This window comes from Leptonychotes weddellii, chromosome 10 (genome assembly GCF_054177405.1).
Source record: "Leptonychotes weddellii isolate Sample4059 chromosome 10, ASM5417740v2, whole genome shotgun sequence".
NCBI classification, from domain to species: Eukaryota; Metazoa; Chordata; class Mammalia; order Carnivora; family Phocidae; genus Leptonychotes; species Leptonychotes weddellii.
The window spans coordinates 86,614,174-86,629,576 of record NC_138378.1 but is presented as its reverse complement, the minus strand read 5'-3'; the positions used below and the strand labels follow the sequence as shown (position 1 = coordinate 86,629,576).

Here is a 15,403-nt window from a genome sequence, read left to right as displayed (position 1 = left end):
AGTCCGTCTGATCTTACTGACTTCTATGAAACACATCAATTTAACATTACAGAGATCGACGTAAATGCCACGGACATTCAGAGTAAAGGCTGAATAACGCCAGGACTGAATCAACAGGGCCATCTCTTCATCTTAAGGGCTCAGCTTCTGAATTTCACTAGAGAGGTAAGAATTAAGCTTGGTACCCATTTAGTTTTAAACCAGAATACAGTGTCCCATGATCCTGTATTTTGTCATGAAACCAGGGTACCTGTTTTTCTTACCTGTGAGGGAATGAGGTCCAGGAGAATCCACTTCGTTTATCCTGAGCAACTACCTAGCCTGCGACCCAGTACTTAGCAGATGCTTAATAAATTGTGGTTGAGTAAGTGGAGAAAGCAATGGATCAGTGAATAGCGGTAGCTTCTCCACTGGGGCTGGCCCTACCTAGCATGTTGATTCTGGCCGACCCTGCTGCTTTTTCCCACCATGAGCTTCCACCCAGCCTCCCACCAGTGGCAGCTTCCAGGGTTTAGCCTGATGTGGGTTCACCCTGCCCTTCCCCGGGCTCAGTGCCAGAGACACCCACTTTATCACGGCCTCATTTTATTGTCTCTCAACAATGTGTTGGCCATAAAACTAATTTATGATACTGACTCAGGGACTGTGGAGTCTCTCTCCAAAGCGCTACCGTGTCTCCCACTGTGCTTTCTGGGAAGTACCCTGCTTATCAAGTTCCCCTCTGGAACTTGAGACACACAAATGAAGTCACACAGACCAGTTCAAGTTTCTGTTGGTCTGTCAGAGTACAACTTCTGTAATTGCCCCCATCATCTGAAGTCTTGCCAGTTCTCCCTCTGCAAAGTGTTTTGTATCTGTCCTGATTTTCTATCCCCACAGCCAGTGGTGTGTGCTGGAGCCAAATGGCACCGACTTGCAAAGATCCAATCGTTACATTTTCAGAAGGCAGCAAGCTGATGGTTAAACTCTTGACAGCTTAAAATTGGCAATATTTACACCACAGAAATCAGCAAATGCTACGGATCAGCTCTTACCTACTTCCACCCTGACTGAGAGCTGGTTGGTAAACACTGATCAGCATGGCACCGTGGATGAACCGGCCTTTCCCTAACTTCGGTCCTCATTACTTCTTGCTTGGACAGTTACAATATCCTCATAACCAGCATCTCTGCACCCAGACTTCCCATTGCAGAGGATCATTGTAGAAGACTTTTGACTGCAAGTAAGGAAACCTAACTACAGATTTCTTAAGTATAAGAAACATGTATTATTTCACATAACAAAATATTCGAAGATAAGGCACTTTCAAGAAACCTCGGCATCTCAAGAGCTCATTATTGCACAGATTCTTTTTATTTTTCCACTTTGCCACTGTCAATGTGTTGCACTTCCCTTCACGGCTTCAAGAGAACTGTCATGGTTCGAGAAGGTAGCACATCCTCACACAGTGGCCTGCAATGTTTTTTCTTATGTCCTTCTTAAGGAGCAATTCAGTCTTCTCAGAAATCCCCGAGGCTTCCTCGGGGGTCCCTGACCAGAATTGCAACCCATATCTATTCTTTTTTTTTTTTTTTTCAACCCATGTCTATTCTTTTTTTTTTTTTTTTTAAGATTTTATTTATTTTTTTGACAGAGAGAGACATAGCGAGAGCAGGAACACAAGCAGGGGGAGCGGGAGAGGGAGAAGCAGACTTCCCGCAGAGCAGGGAGTCTGATGTGGGACTCGATCCCAGGACCCTGGGATCATGACCTGAGCCGAAGGCAGACGCTTAACGACTGAGCCACCCAGGCGCCCAACGCATGTCTATTCTTAAGTCAATCACTGCGAGGGTAATATTAAAATTACCATGATTGGGCGAGACCGCTAATTTCCAACTGTTTAGAACCAGCATCTCCTTTTGCATCAAGTATTTTATAACACTCCTCCTTCCTGAAATGGAAATCAAAGATAATATAATCTACCCTCACACATACTTTAAAAACAAATCAATACAAGCCCTTATGGGAATATAAAGGTGAAATAAAGGAATAGAATTTATAAAAAATTATATATATGCCTTTCAATATATATGGTAAATTGTATTATCATGACTCCCAGGTATTTCCTGCCTTCCCTGTAACAGAATTATACATACCAACTGATAGCATGGGACTTGCTGTGCCTCACCCAATTGATGCCAGGCAGGCTTGCTTTATGATTTGCTTTGGTCAATGGAACGTGAATGGAAGTGCCACAGCTGAGAAGAGCTTGAAAAGCCATTGCATGGCTCTCCATTCCTCTTTTTTTTTCAGAGATAGTGACAGAGATAGTGAGAGAGAGCACAAGCAGGGAGGAGCAGGAGAAGCAGGCTCCCAGCTGAGCAGGGAGCCTGATGCGGGGCTCAATCCCAGGAGCCTGGGATCACGACCTGAGCCGAAGGCAGACGTTTAATGACTGAGCCACCCAGGCGCTCCTCTTCTTTCCTTCTGCTGCGACAAGAGCATGTCCCAGGCAGGGGCTACTCCTTTGGCTTGGCTCTCAGAATAAAGACAGGTGCAACAGGCGCAGAGTTTCAACTGATGTCTATATGGATAAGAATACAATTTGTTGTTGTAAGCCATTGAAATTTTTGGAGTTTGTTACTGCAGACGACCTATCAAAAGCTGACTAAAACACTATGGCACAGTAATATTCTACAGCTAAAGACGCAATCTGTACTTTGTTTGCACCTACACCCAGCCTTACCATGAATCCAGCAGCTTCAAATGTGCATTGATACAATCGCATTGTATCAACAATTCAAAAGCCAAGAAAAATATCACTGTCAGTGCCACGAACTCTTGGGAAAGCTCTGAGTTAGAAAAACAAAAAGGGCATCCCTCGATTTACATTTACAGGCTAGTTGCATTCTTGGAAAATGCAATGTATACTAAATTTGTGCAGAATTCGTTTTTGCTAGATTCACATAATTATAAGGAGATATTTCATCGATACAAATGTGTAGTAATTCATTTACAAGTCCAATTAGGTAAAGTTCAAAAGTAGGCAAAATACAGACATACTGTTAGAAGTGAGGTAGGTAGATGACTATCCTAGGCACTAGGGTGTGTTCAGTTTGTGAAGATTCATCAAGCTGTACACTCATTTTTAAATTTTTTAATTTTTTCGAGCTGTATACTTGTGACCTGTGCATTTTTCTATATGCATGTTATACAATAATAAAGAGTCTTTAAAGAAAGTCATGCAGGGGGCACCTGGATGTCTCAGTCAGTTAAACATCAGCCTTCAACTCAGGCCATGATCCCAGGGTCTTGGGATCGAGTCCTGCATTGGGCTCCCTGCTCAGTGGGGTGTCTGCTTTAATCATAGGATTAAAAAAATTGGGGTGCCTGGGTGGCTCAATCAGCCTCTGCCCCTCTGTCAAATAAATAAATAAAATCTTAAAAAAAAAAACAAAAAAGGCATGCAGGGCACAGCACAAATCTTTGATGTGTGGAATTGTCCCATGCCTTGCCGGATGTCTACTATTCCTGACCCCTGTTTATGAACTGTCAATAGTGTTCCCTAATCATGATAGCCAAACTGCAACCAAACACCCTCAGAAATTTCTATAATGCTCAGTGCCTGGGTGTCTTGTGTTTATACTAATCAAACTTTGCTCCTGGGGCTGGCCCCTTGAAGCTTGTCACCTGCTTCATATCTAAATAAAATTGGGCTGCCATGTGCCACGAAGAAGGTAGGATAGGAGGGGATGAGGAGTGGGTCATGGTGGTGATAGTGGTTGGATAGATAATTGTCTTTGTCGGTCACAACATCCTTCACATGCTATCAAATACGTCTCAGATCACTTTGTCCCAGCCTCCAAAATCTGCAGTGGCTCTTAACTGTGTACAGGATAAAAAACTCAGTGTACCTTCCTAGGCTAATGGTGAGGCTTCTGTTTTCACTGAACCACTCCCTCTCCCTCCTCAAGGTCTTCAAATGCTTTTTTCCCCCATGAAGCAGCCTCCTATCCAGAGTTCCCACTCCTTCATACACCTTCTCTCTAGCATTTACTTCATTCTTTGTTGGCTCCCATCTTGTGGCGCTTCCACAGGCCTGGTACAGTGATAGACCCTCGCTGGATGCTCAGAAAGGCATGCTGAATTAAACTGAACACGAACACAGCCTCTGTATTTCACAGACAACAGCAGTCCGGTATCTAAAATCTTTTAACTGGTTGAGACCCACCGTTGCCGTCTGGATAATATACAGTTTTCAGTCAATAGCCTCGATTATGAATCACCTGTATTTCCCCTCCTTGTAATAGGAGTGTACCCTGAACTGGGCTCTGGGAGGAAAATGAAGATGTTTGGCTTTCTTGCACCATGGTAACTTGCACATACCCATCATGCATGGGCTCTGTCAATGCCCAGTAGAGCCAACATTAAGACCGTGGTGGGGCCTGGTAGCGGCGTGGCTTTAGCGTAGACAAGATGGAGTAGGGGAGGCCAGGTGATATTTCAGCTATAATTCAGTAAGTAAGTATTGAGCATGCGTTATGTGCTGGCTTCGATTAATAAGAATCAGTCTCTATTCAGTCTAGCCACGAAGTGATGTTATGTGTCCAGGTACTGGCAGAGAGGTACAGATAGGAGCTGAGAAGAGAAAGAGAAAGTCTTTGGCTGGGAAGTCCAGGAGGGCTAATCAGAGGAAGTGGTGATTGGTAGGGCCTTGTAGGATGGCTAATGTTTGACTAATTAGAAAAGAGACAGAGGGTCACTCAAAGTGGGGAAAAATATTCAAGGGGGCTTGTTTATACAATTTTCAGCTCTTTTCTCTGAATTAATAGTATATGGCCTTAGAATCTGGGAATCCTTAGCTCTTCATAGGATTAAAAAAACTGGGGCGCCTGGGTGGCTCAGTCAGTTAAGCGTCTGCCTTCGGCTCAGGTCATGATCCCAGGGTCCTGGGATCCAGGCCAGCATCAGGCTCTCTGCTCAGCGTGGAACCTGCTTCTCCCTCTTCCTCTGCCTGCCGCTCTGCCTACTTGTGCACGCGTGCTCTCTCTCTAATAAAAAAAATCTTTTCATTTTAGCTTCAGAGCAAGCCTCATTTGTGATTGGACTAGTAATTGGTCCCTGAATTCTCAGAAAGGAGGGAAAGGGTATAAACCAGCAATTCACTATAATTCTCCCAAGGGTGTTGTTATTCCCCTGTGGCAAGGGATAGAAAAGAGAGGATAAGAGGGCCTGGGGTGCCTCAGTGCTCTCTGGTACTCCAACTCCAGGGTCTGGGGCTGTCCCCGCTGTGATTTCCCCGTGATCCCAGGGGATAGATCACTGGGAGAGAGGCGGGGCCTAGGAAGGTGGGCCTCTCTGCCCATACTCGGCCTTTTTGGTCTTAACATTCAGGCCTCAGGATGTCTAGATGTGTGTGCCAGTGCGCAGCTGGGGAGCCCAGACGGGTGGGGGAAGGCAGCCTTACCTTATAAACTGATGCGGTGTTTAAGACTTCTGAAACGGTAAGTGACCTCCCTCTCCCATCTGCATTTCCTTTCCCCACCTTGCGCTGGCCCCATCCAATCAGCTCATTATCTTAGAGCAGAAAAGCAAAAGCGCCCTAAGGGTCCTCTTGATTTGTGTCTTCTTAAATTCTTAGGAAGAGCGAGGCTGTCATCAGCACCCCATAACCTCAGAATAGGAAGGATTTCTTGGGGAGGGCGTGAGAGAGTCATGGGAATTTTCTGAGAGTAAAGGCACCCTAGGAGATGGGGTTCTGGAACTGATCTCCAGGGTGAGCCCGCTGGGGTCGGGGAGTCTGTGGGACCCACAGGAAGGGAGCATGCGATTTACATCCCAGATAGAGCCCCAGAGAGGAGGTTGGGGCCACAGAGGCCTTAGGTGTGGCTGCCCAGTCAGGATTCATCGTGCCCATGAGGGGCACCCATGGAGCTCCCACAGTGGAGGGTAGCTTGGGGAGGGGGGGGAAGGAGGCACCCTTCAGCAACCAACCTTGTAACAGTTGCCAAGTCCTTCAAATCGGCCTCCTCCATCTCCTGCCTTCTCACCCCTCATCTCCCTGCTGCGTGCTCACTCCACTCCCGCTGCTTGTTCTTCCTCAGATCGTCCAGCACACTCTTACCTTAAGGCCCCTGCATTTGTGTTCCCCCTCCTGGAACCTCTTATCTTACCCAGAGGCCTCCCTTGACTGCCCTATTGAAAACCGCAGTGGTGCTTCTGCTCCCTCTCCCCGCCCAGCACACTTCTCCCCTTCCCTCCCCAGCCCTTTTCTCCAGAGCCCTTCTTACCAGTAGACCTAGTGTGTTCCTGTTGGAAGGCAGCAGAGATTTCTTCTGTTCCCTTTTCTTTAACCTCCCAACAAGAGACCCCAACAGGGTCAATTATGCTCAAATGGTAAAGGCTCATGAAATCTCATGAAACGTTTGACACAACAGATGTTCCAAACCTTGGGTTATGGAATCCCCAAAAGCATACCCCTGGTCCCAAATTCTGGCTCCAGTACTCACTGGCTGTGTGACTTTAGCAAGTCCCTAGTCTCTCTGACCTTAGCTTTCCCCATCTGTAAAATGGGTAATTATACTGCTTTAATAGAGTTTCTGAGAACTAAAAATCCTAACACAACGTGTGGCTCACAGCAGACACTCAGTAGAGGTTAGTGTCCTTCCCCCCGCCCCCCCACCCCAGGGAGGGGGGCTAATGTTTCTCTTCCTTATCCCCCCACCCTGACAACCCCACCCCACCCCAGGTACACTTACCCTCCATAGCCCAGGTCTGTCAAGTCACTCCTTTGTGCAAAATGGGCAGTGGCCCCTCAGCCTAGGTGTCCCTGCTCTGGTCTGCTGTGGCGGCCTGTCTCACCCACCAGGATTTTAAGTTCCTGTGGACAGGGATCACACCTCATTCAAATTACTTGCCCTCACCCAGTGTCCAGCCCTCTTCTGGTCAGACAAAAATGTGGGACAAATCACTAAGCAATGTGTCCTCACCTCCCTTTTTAGAAGAAAACTTCACCCCTGGAATCATAAGCCAGTTTCTTTTGTTCCAGAATGCCCTGCAGCCTCCCCACCTCCCATCCACTACTCCCCTCTGGGTTGGTCCCCCTCTCCTCAGGGGTCTAGAGGGTGTGACCCTGCGGGGCTGGCTGCCAGCCCAGCCCTCCCTCCACACACCCACCCTTCCTGCTGCTCCCAGCACCGGAGGCTGCTCAGCCCAGAACTCCCTCTAACGGCTAGCTTTTGTGGGAGGTTCTGCACTAGGGTTGAAAGACAAAAAGCTAGGCTGTCCCCTCCAGCTCTGATGTTCCTGCTGTGGTTTCCCCTGGATCCCGCCTTTGTTTTCCTTTTTTAAGTTCCAAGAAAGGCTCCAGGAGACTTTTGTGACCTCACCCAATTTCCAACATTCCGGATTTAATTGCTTACCCCTTTCTTCTCAGACTTTAAATCACTGTTCTCTTTCCGGGGGTAAATCAGAACTATGAGGCCAGAGAAACAGTGGGACGGTAAAAGCTTATCAAAAACAAATCCTGCTCCCCTGGAAAAGCATTTTTCCCAAAGAGCTTCCAAGAATGACAAAGTGAGGTTACATTTTACATGGAGTGCATGAAAACCAAGAGCTAAGCAGCTAATAATAACGCACAAAATCTCATGGAGAAGCAGGTAAAATCAACATTAAAAATGGTCCCTCCACACCGGCCGTTCCGCGACCCCCTCCCGCTCTGCGACAGCAACTCGACTCCGGCGCGTGGGATTTTGCTGCAGCGACACTGCCCACGCGTTCCCAACTAAGACTCAGACCACGCCAGCCATGCCACGAGGTGTGTTTTATTTTCATTAAACATACAAATAATTTGCTATAATATCCCAGGGCAAACCGGAGAATTTGGCAGTCCGATTGGGGGGGGTCCCCTCAGAGACCCGCAGGCCGGTGGCGTCGGCACGGAGTGCCCGGGTTCACAGTGCAGCTTGTCGCTCGTGTCCATCTTGCAGGTGGCTCTTCTTCCTCCACATCACGACTGGGGTGTCTCGAAGATGACGGGGGTGGGGAATCCTTTAGGTTCTTAGGAAATTTCACTCCGCTTCTCCTGCTCAATGGCTGTAGAGAGAAGGAAGGCGGCACTGGGGGATGAGGACACCTTGCAACCCCCCAGCCAAGGAACCCACGAGGTCTGGGTCTGAAGAAAGAGGCTTGGGGCTGGGAAGACATGCGCTTCGTGGAACAAAAAGGGGGCCGGGGCCGCAGGGACCCGGCGCCGTGGTCAGGTGGGGGTGGGGCGGGGTTCTCGGAAAGGGCGGGGGGGGGCCTGGGCTCGGGGCACGCGGACCCGGAGGCGGGGGTGCACTCACTCTCTTTGGTCGGCAGGGTGTTCTTCTCCTGCGTCTCCGTTTTCTTCAGCTTGGCCTTATCGAAGCTGGCGATTTCCCCCATGTCCGGCTTGTCTGCCATTTTCTTAAAGCGATCCTAGAGGGCAAAGCAAGGCGGTTGGCCTGCGGCCGGGGCCAGCGTCCCCTCCGCCTCTCCGCCGACGCCTCTCGACGTGGCACTCGGCCGGGGCGTTCCCGGTCCCCGCAGGCCGAGGATCTGGGCGCGTCCCGCACCCACCCACCCCCCCCAGCCCCAGGGCGTGGTCCATCGGCCGGGCGTCCCGTCGGGGAAGGGCGCCTGTTGCGGCCGCCGCGCGCCGGCCAGGTTCACCAGCTCCGACTCCACCCGGATGGGGCCCCCGCCCTAGGCAGCGCTCACCGTGGAGTTCCGCTCCGAGCCGGCGCCTGGTGCTCCCACTCGCGTTGCTGCAGCAAGAGACAAAAGAAGGGCGCCCGCCCCTCGTCTTATATACGCCGCGCCCCGCCCCGCCCCTCGCCCGCCGCAGCGGGGGCGGTGCTGGAAGACGATGGGCGGGGGCGGGGGCGGCGCGGGCCCCTTGCTTCCCCGCCGCGCCCTCCGCTGGGCTGCCTCGCGGGCTGGGCGCGGCTCTTCCTGTCCCGGTGGGGGGTGGGCGGGAGACCCAGCTCCCTGCGCCCCAGCTCGCCTAGCTTCGCGGTGGAGGCTGTGGGCGCTGCCGGGTGGGCGCCGGGCCCTAGCTTTCCGTTTGGGGCTGCGCTCCCCTCCCCGGGAATCTGCTGCTCCGCTCCAGATTGGGCGTGGGGGCCGGCGGGGGAGGGGTGTGTGGCGTGTATGTGTAGTATGCAGTTGTAGGTGTGGATGGATGTGCGGCCTTGCACGCGTGCTCTGCAGTAATCCCTGCTCGCAAGAGACCCCCCCCCCCGACCTCCCAACTCCCCTTTTCCTCTTCTCGGGGAGGCTGAGCCCTTGCGTCGTCTCGCACTAAAAGAATCCTAGCCGAGGGTTCCTAGTGATGAAGGGACAGGGGAAACAGGTTTCCACTGCTCTTTGCTCAGATTGGGGCTGGTTGCCCTCTCTCGTCTGCCTTGCTGAGCGGGGCGGCTCTTGCGGGAGCGGTGGCGGGTCATCTTGAATGCTGGTTACAAGCATTGTCTGAAGGGCGGTAAACAGTCGGAGAGGGCTCTCTCTAGTCCTTCTCTCACCAGGGCTCTAGGAACACTGTGTCCAAGGGTGTGGTTTTCCTCCTTGAAGTTAACCTTGAAAATATCCCTGCAAACGTTCTTATTTTCCTTATTAACCCATTATAGGAGTGGTGTAATGCGATTGTTCAAATCTTTCTTAGAAAAGTTGTATTTTCAGTTGTATTATCTAAAGATGTTTAGATAGTAAGTTCCATAAATTAACAACCCCAGGGGGTGAAGCTGGTCTTTGTTTTATTTGTCCCGAACTTTCCTTTTTTAAGTGTCTGGGGGTATTATTAGCAAGCTCTGTTAAAGTGGGATTTGGTGGAAACATCCTAAATCCTGTCCCCGCCGCCCTGATTTTATCTGCTTTCCTCACATTCCCTCAGTGTGTTTGGAACAGAAGGAAGAGTATTTAGGCGTATGAATGTGATATACCAAACTCCTTGTGTGGCCTTGGGCAAGTCTTTTCCTACACCTCGGTTTCTTCATCTTTAAAATAGCTTTAGCATAAAGCTTAAGTGAGGTAATAGAAAAGGCACCAAAATGGCAGCCCCATGAGACTGCCATACTCACACTTCATTAGTGTATCAGTCAACTATCTCCATAATATGCCGTGTAACAAACTACCCCAAAACTCAGTGGCTTAAAATAATAATCATTTATTTTTGCTCATTCATCTGCTGGTCAGTCAGCTGCTGCTGGGTTGGGCTAGGCCGGGCTGGGTTCCAAGCTGCCAGTTGGATCTCATCCTCTGGACCAGTATCTAGCTGATGCTTATTCTTCCCAAGGTGATGGCAGAACAGGAAGAGGGTGTAGCACAGAAGAGTGTAAGAGTGATGAAGTGTGTGTAAAAGCATATTATGTCAGCTCATGTCTATGAACATCCCATTGGCCAAACCCACTGTTAACGGAGTGGAGAAGTATATTCCACCCGTGGTGGGGGAGGGAGGGGAATGAATATTTCGTGACTAAAAATCCAACTTCACAGGCAGGGAAGGCAAACAGCTGTAGCAAACAGCCCCCAAAGTGGCTTAAAGCAATAAGAATTTATTTCCCATTCATGCAGCAACACTACATGCTGGTGTTTCTGGTCGGGCAGCTTACCTCCATGTAGTGACTCAGGTACCCCGGCTTCTCTCTTGTCACTCTGTCCTCCTCTGGGTCCTGGAAGTTTACTCCATTCAGCCAGTGGATAGGAAAAGAGGAAAAAATACAGGACTGCATTAGAGTTTTTATGGACCAGTCTTAAAAGTAGTCTCCATTATTTCTGCTCTCATCTCTTTGGCCAGGACTTAGTCTCATGGTCTTATCTATCTGTGAGGGAGGCTGGGAGTGTAGTCAAGCTGCGCACCCAGGAGAAAAAGAAAGCAGGCTTGGATGGACTTGGAGCATTCTCTGCGATACACTGTTGAAGGATCTGTCAAACTTGAGCTTGAAATTTCCAGACATCCTGAGACATCGACTTTTTGGAAGGTCTCACTGCCACTTAATTCCTTTTCAGATGCAATGCCAAGCATTATTTAGGTGTTACCTTACAGGGCCCCACCTTTGGCCTGAGCATTTGTCCCAGTTTGGACCTCTGGTGAACTCCAATTCCAACTTTTATTTTGGGAACAAAGGAATCTATTTCTTCTAGAGACAGCTATAATACACGTTTCAAACGCCTTTCTTGAGTATAGATTGTCCTGTGTGACTTTCTTTTAGTGAATGAAATATGGCAGAAGTGATGCTTTTCAGTTTATGAGGTTAGGACATAAAAGGCCCCAGGGCTCTGCCTGACTCTCTCAGGATGCCTTTGCACTCTGAGAAAACCAAGCACCTACAAGGAAAGGCCTCTTGTAGGCATTCCAGCTACAGTCTCAGCTGAGGTCTGAGCCAACAGCTAGCATCAACCAGTAAGCAGGCAAACAGGTGAGCCTTGAACTGCCCTGGCTAGTTGTCGCTGGCCAAATTACAGGTCGGTGAGCAAAATAAATTTGTAGTTGTTTTAAATCACTAAGTTTGGGGATGTTTTGTTCTGCAGCAGCACCATGAGATGGAAAAGTCATAACTTACTGGTGTCAGGGTCTCAGGTCCCATTTGGGGATTTTTCCTAAATATCTTCTGCAATACCCACACATGTACTTATTCAGTAAACATTTATCAGATATCCATGAAGTATCTGGCAGTGTCCTCTGGATGTGGAAGACGTAAAGATGATGAGACTCTTGAGTTACAAGTCTAGTGTGGTAAATGAATTACTCTGAGTCAATCAACAAGCTCATGCTCATACCTTGCATTTACTTATGACTTGGGTGTCATTTATGTCTGACAACATTTCAGCCTGCTGCTTGGAACAGATTGTATACTGTTAACAGATGGTGTTGAGAGAGCTGAACCACTCAACTCCAATTACATTTCCATTTTCTTTGTTGAGAAGGATGCTTTGGAAAATGTCGAGCTAATAAGAGGAAGCTAATGGACTCTTGATGACTGTCAACTGCAGGGTAGGGAGGTGGGGGAGGGCGTTGGTGTGGGGGAAGCCTTTAGAGATTTGCCGTGGGGCAACATTCCTCAGGCCTGTTCAATTTGACATTTTTTTTTTAATTGGGGATTTGAATGGGGATGTAGATAGAATGCTAATTATATTAGGAAGGATGTAACTGTAAATGCTAGGGCAAGCTGGATCCTGTGGAGATATGGAGAAAATATGATGAGACTAGACCTGATAGGGACAGATGTGGGGCCTTCTTGATCTGACCAGAAACCCTACAGGTACAGACAGATGTGATGAACCTGATTACCTCTTAAGAGGAGGTGAATTTTGTGGCTGTGTGAGTAAGAGGAAAGAGTTTTCGGTCCGAGTTTCCCCTGACTGTAAGGAAGACATTCACTCTGCTTCAGAGTTTTTGCCCTTGTTGAAATGCTCATGTGAGATGTTCTTCTTAGTCTAGATATTCAGATTGTGCACCTTCTTATTTCATTTAGAAAGTTGCTTAAGTGTCCTCTCCTCAGAGAACCTTCCTTGACCACCCATATCGAGTAATTCCCCTGTTATTCTCTTGACTTTTACCTTGTTTCATCTTTCTTCATAGAATTCATCTCTACCAAATGTGTTATATATTCCTTTATTTGTTTATTGTCTCTCACCCCACACTAGGAAATGGAAGAGCTCAATCTGTCTGGTTTACCACTGCATCCCCAGCACCAAATGCAATGCATGACACCGTAAGTGCTCAATCAATATTCTTTGAACAATACAAAAAATTCTTTTGTTTTAAATATTTATTTATTTGGGGGCGCCTGGGTGGCTCAGTCGTTAAGCGTCTGCCTTCGGCTCAGGTCATGATCCCAGGGTCCTGGGATCGAGTCCAACATCGGGTTCCCTCCTCGGCGGGAAGCCTGCTCTCCCTCTCCCACTCCCGGGGCTTGTGTTCCTGCTCTCGCTATCTCTGTCTCTGTCAAATAAATAAATAAAATCTTAAAAAAAAAAATAAATAAATAAAAATAAATAAATAAATATTTATTTATTTGGGAGAGAAAGAGGGCAGGGAAGGGGCAGAGCTAGAGGGAGAGAGAAAATCCCAAGCAGATTGTGAGCTGAGTGTGAGCCCGACATGGGGCTTGATCTCACAACCCTGAGATCACAAGCTGAGCTGAAACCAAGAGTCAGACGCTTAACCAACAGCGCCACTGAGGTGCCGAGGTGCCCCAATACATAAAATTCTTAATCCAAATGAAATAAACTATGCTGGAGAGGTGATGAGTTCTCTGTCCTTGGAGGCATTCAATGAGAGGTGGATAGCCAGGTATGTGGACTGTTATGGAGATAGTTCAGACCCTGTGCTGGAGTAGGCTCACAGGTGAGCAAATCTATTTCTCCCCAGATGACCTTTCTGGTCCTTTTTTTTGCTGTTATTTCAGCCTCCTCTTGGGTACCAGTTTTGCCAGCCTGAGGATAGCTGTGTGACTCTCACACAAAGGAGGTATGAGGAGCAAAGAAATCAGGCTGTGACCTCTGTATTCTCCACACCATCAAAGCTCTAGTTCTCTTTGTAGGTCATGGAATTTCAGGACTTCTCCAAGATAAAATTGTGAAAAAGGGAAAGCAGGCCTTTGAGGTTCAGTCTCGCTGACAATTGTTCTGCTCTGTAGTTGTGTGGAGGAAACCCCCTTATTTAAACGTTGGCAGCTGCTTAGCTCGCCCAAGTGGCTAATAGCCACAGAGTGGGAATATTATTGCTCCGGTTTTCATCTCTGGCGCCAGAATAGCAATAATCGTGGCGACCAATATTATGGAGCCGCTCTTGTGCTCCAGGCCCTGCACAAAGGACTTCTATGGGTATTATCCCACTTAATCCTCCTGGAAGCTGTGTGAAATGGCACTATTTTGATCATTTCTGCTTTACAGCATAGGATCTGAGACTTGGTTAAGGTCACACTGCAGGTAATTGGCATTGTTGAAATCTGAATCCGGGTTTAAATTTTTAATTAAATTTTAACATGGAACGATTTCCACATTAAGAGCTCTATTTTCTCATGGCAGCATTCGATTAGCAGCTGCACCCCTGAAATGGGCCATGTCCTCTTCACTTGACTGGGTTCTCTACCACTCCCTAATGTCTTCCCAGCATGGAGACCAGGGGCAGCTGTCATTTCTCGTATCTGTACTGGTGTTTTCCTTATAGTAGAGAGATATTTCTTGTGCCCGGACCTCTCTCTGTGGAAGTCAACTTTTAAGGTGGTCCTCAATGATCCCCCCGTCTTGTTCCCACCTTTGTGAAGTCCCCTCCTCTGTTGTACCACGATAAGGTCTGTGTGACCAATGTTTTATGGCAGGGGAGATAGTATGTCATTTCCGAAGTTAAGTTATGAAAGACTATAATTTCCATTTAGGTGCCTGGCTTTATCTTTCTTTATCTTGTATCTCTCATTCTGGGGCAAGCCGGCTGCCATATTGTGAGCAGTTCTATGGAGAAGACCATGTAGTGAGGAGCTCAAGTCTGTGGCCAACAGCCAGTGAGGAGTGGAGGCTATCAACAAGGGAGTTGGGAAGTGGGTCCTCTGGCCCCAGGTGAGTCTTCAGATGGCTGCAGCGCTGGGTGACAATTTTTTTTTTTTAAAGATTTTATTTATTTATTTGACAGAGACAGAGACAGTGAGAGCAGGAACACAAGCAGGGGAGTGGGAGAGGGAGAAGCAGGCTTCCTGCTGAGCCGGGAGCCCGATGCGGGACTCGATCCCAGGACCCTGGGATCATGACCTGAGCCGAAGGCAGTCGCTTAACCAACTGAGCCACCCAGGCGCCCCAGCTGGGTGACAATTTGACTGTAACCGCCTGGGACACCCTGAGCCAGAACTGCTGAGCCAAGCCATTCCCAGAAGCTGTGAGATAATAAGTGGTCGCTGTGTTATCTTGCTAAGATTTGGAGTAGTTTGTTACTCAGCAATAGATAAACTAATTCACTATCAAAAGTGGGGAGAACAAATAGATCATGAGTACTATGTAGTTAAAGCAATGAAAGAAAGAGCCTATTTATCTGTGGAAGTAAAGAATACTTACATCATTGTGAAGGCTGCCACAGTAAGAACTAGGTATATGGGAAAGATGAACCATGACATCTTAATAAGCCAGGCCCGTTTTACTTCTTCACATGGTCTACCTGGCCCCTCTAGCTCTTTGAGTCTTTCAAGCTTGCTGTAAAGCAATGGTTTTCAAACTGTTTTTGAACTTGATGATTGCCTCCCTCCCCAAGAAGTGAATTAAGTGGGCGCCTGGGTGGCTCAGTTGGTTAAGCGACTGCCTTCGGCTCAGGTCATGATCCTGGAGTCCCGGGATCGAGTCCCGTATCGGGCTCCCTGCTCAGCGAGGAGCCTGCTTCTCCCTCTGACCCTCCCCCCTCTCCTGCTCTCTCTCT

The 15,403-nt window shown here is 48.3% G+C and overlaps 1 protein-coding gene and 1 long non-coding RNA gene across 2 annotated transcripts in view; one reads left to right on the top strand and one right to left on the bottom strand.

Moving 5' to 3' along the window:
• Positions 1-7,782: 7,782 nt before the first annotated feature.
• On the bottom strand, positions 7,783-8,863 carry TMSB10 (thymosin beta 10). Its single transcript, XM_081796687.1, has 3 exons — positions 8,722-8,863; positions 8,325-8,439; positions 7,783-8,073 (listed from the first exon to the last, which is right to left on the bottom strand). The coding sequence occupies exons 2-3, from the start codon at positions 8,422-8,424 to the stop codon at positions 8,039-8,041; spliced, it is 135 nt and encodes a 44-aa protein (XP_081652813.1). The 5' UTR covers positions 8,425-8,439; positions 8,722-8,863; the 3' UTR covers positions 7,783-8,038.
• A 110-nt stretch (positions 8,864-8,973) lies between these two features.
• Positions 8,974-15,403, top strand: part of LOC145715921 (uncharacterized) — a 10,583-nt gene continuing 4,153 nt past the window's right edge. Inside the window, exons 1-3 of the long non-coding RNA XR_014138198.1 lie at positions 8,974-12,713; positions 13,410-13,471; positions 14,431-14,559. This is a non-coding gene — a long non-coding RNA (uncharacterized LOC145715921). The remainder of the gene's footprint in view (positions 12,714-13,409; positions 13,472-14,430; positions 14,560-15,403) is intronic.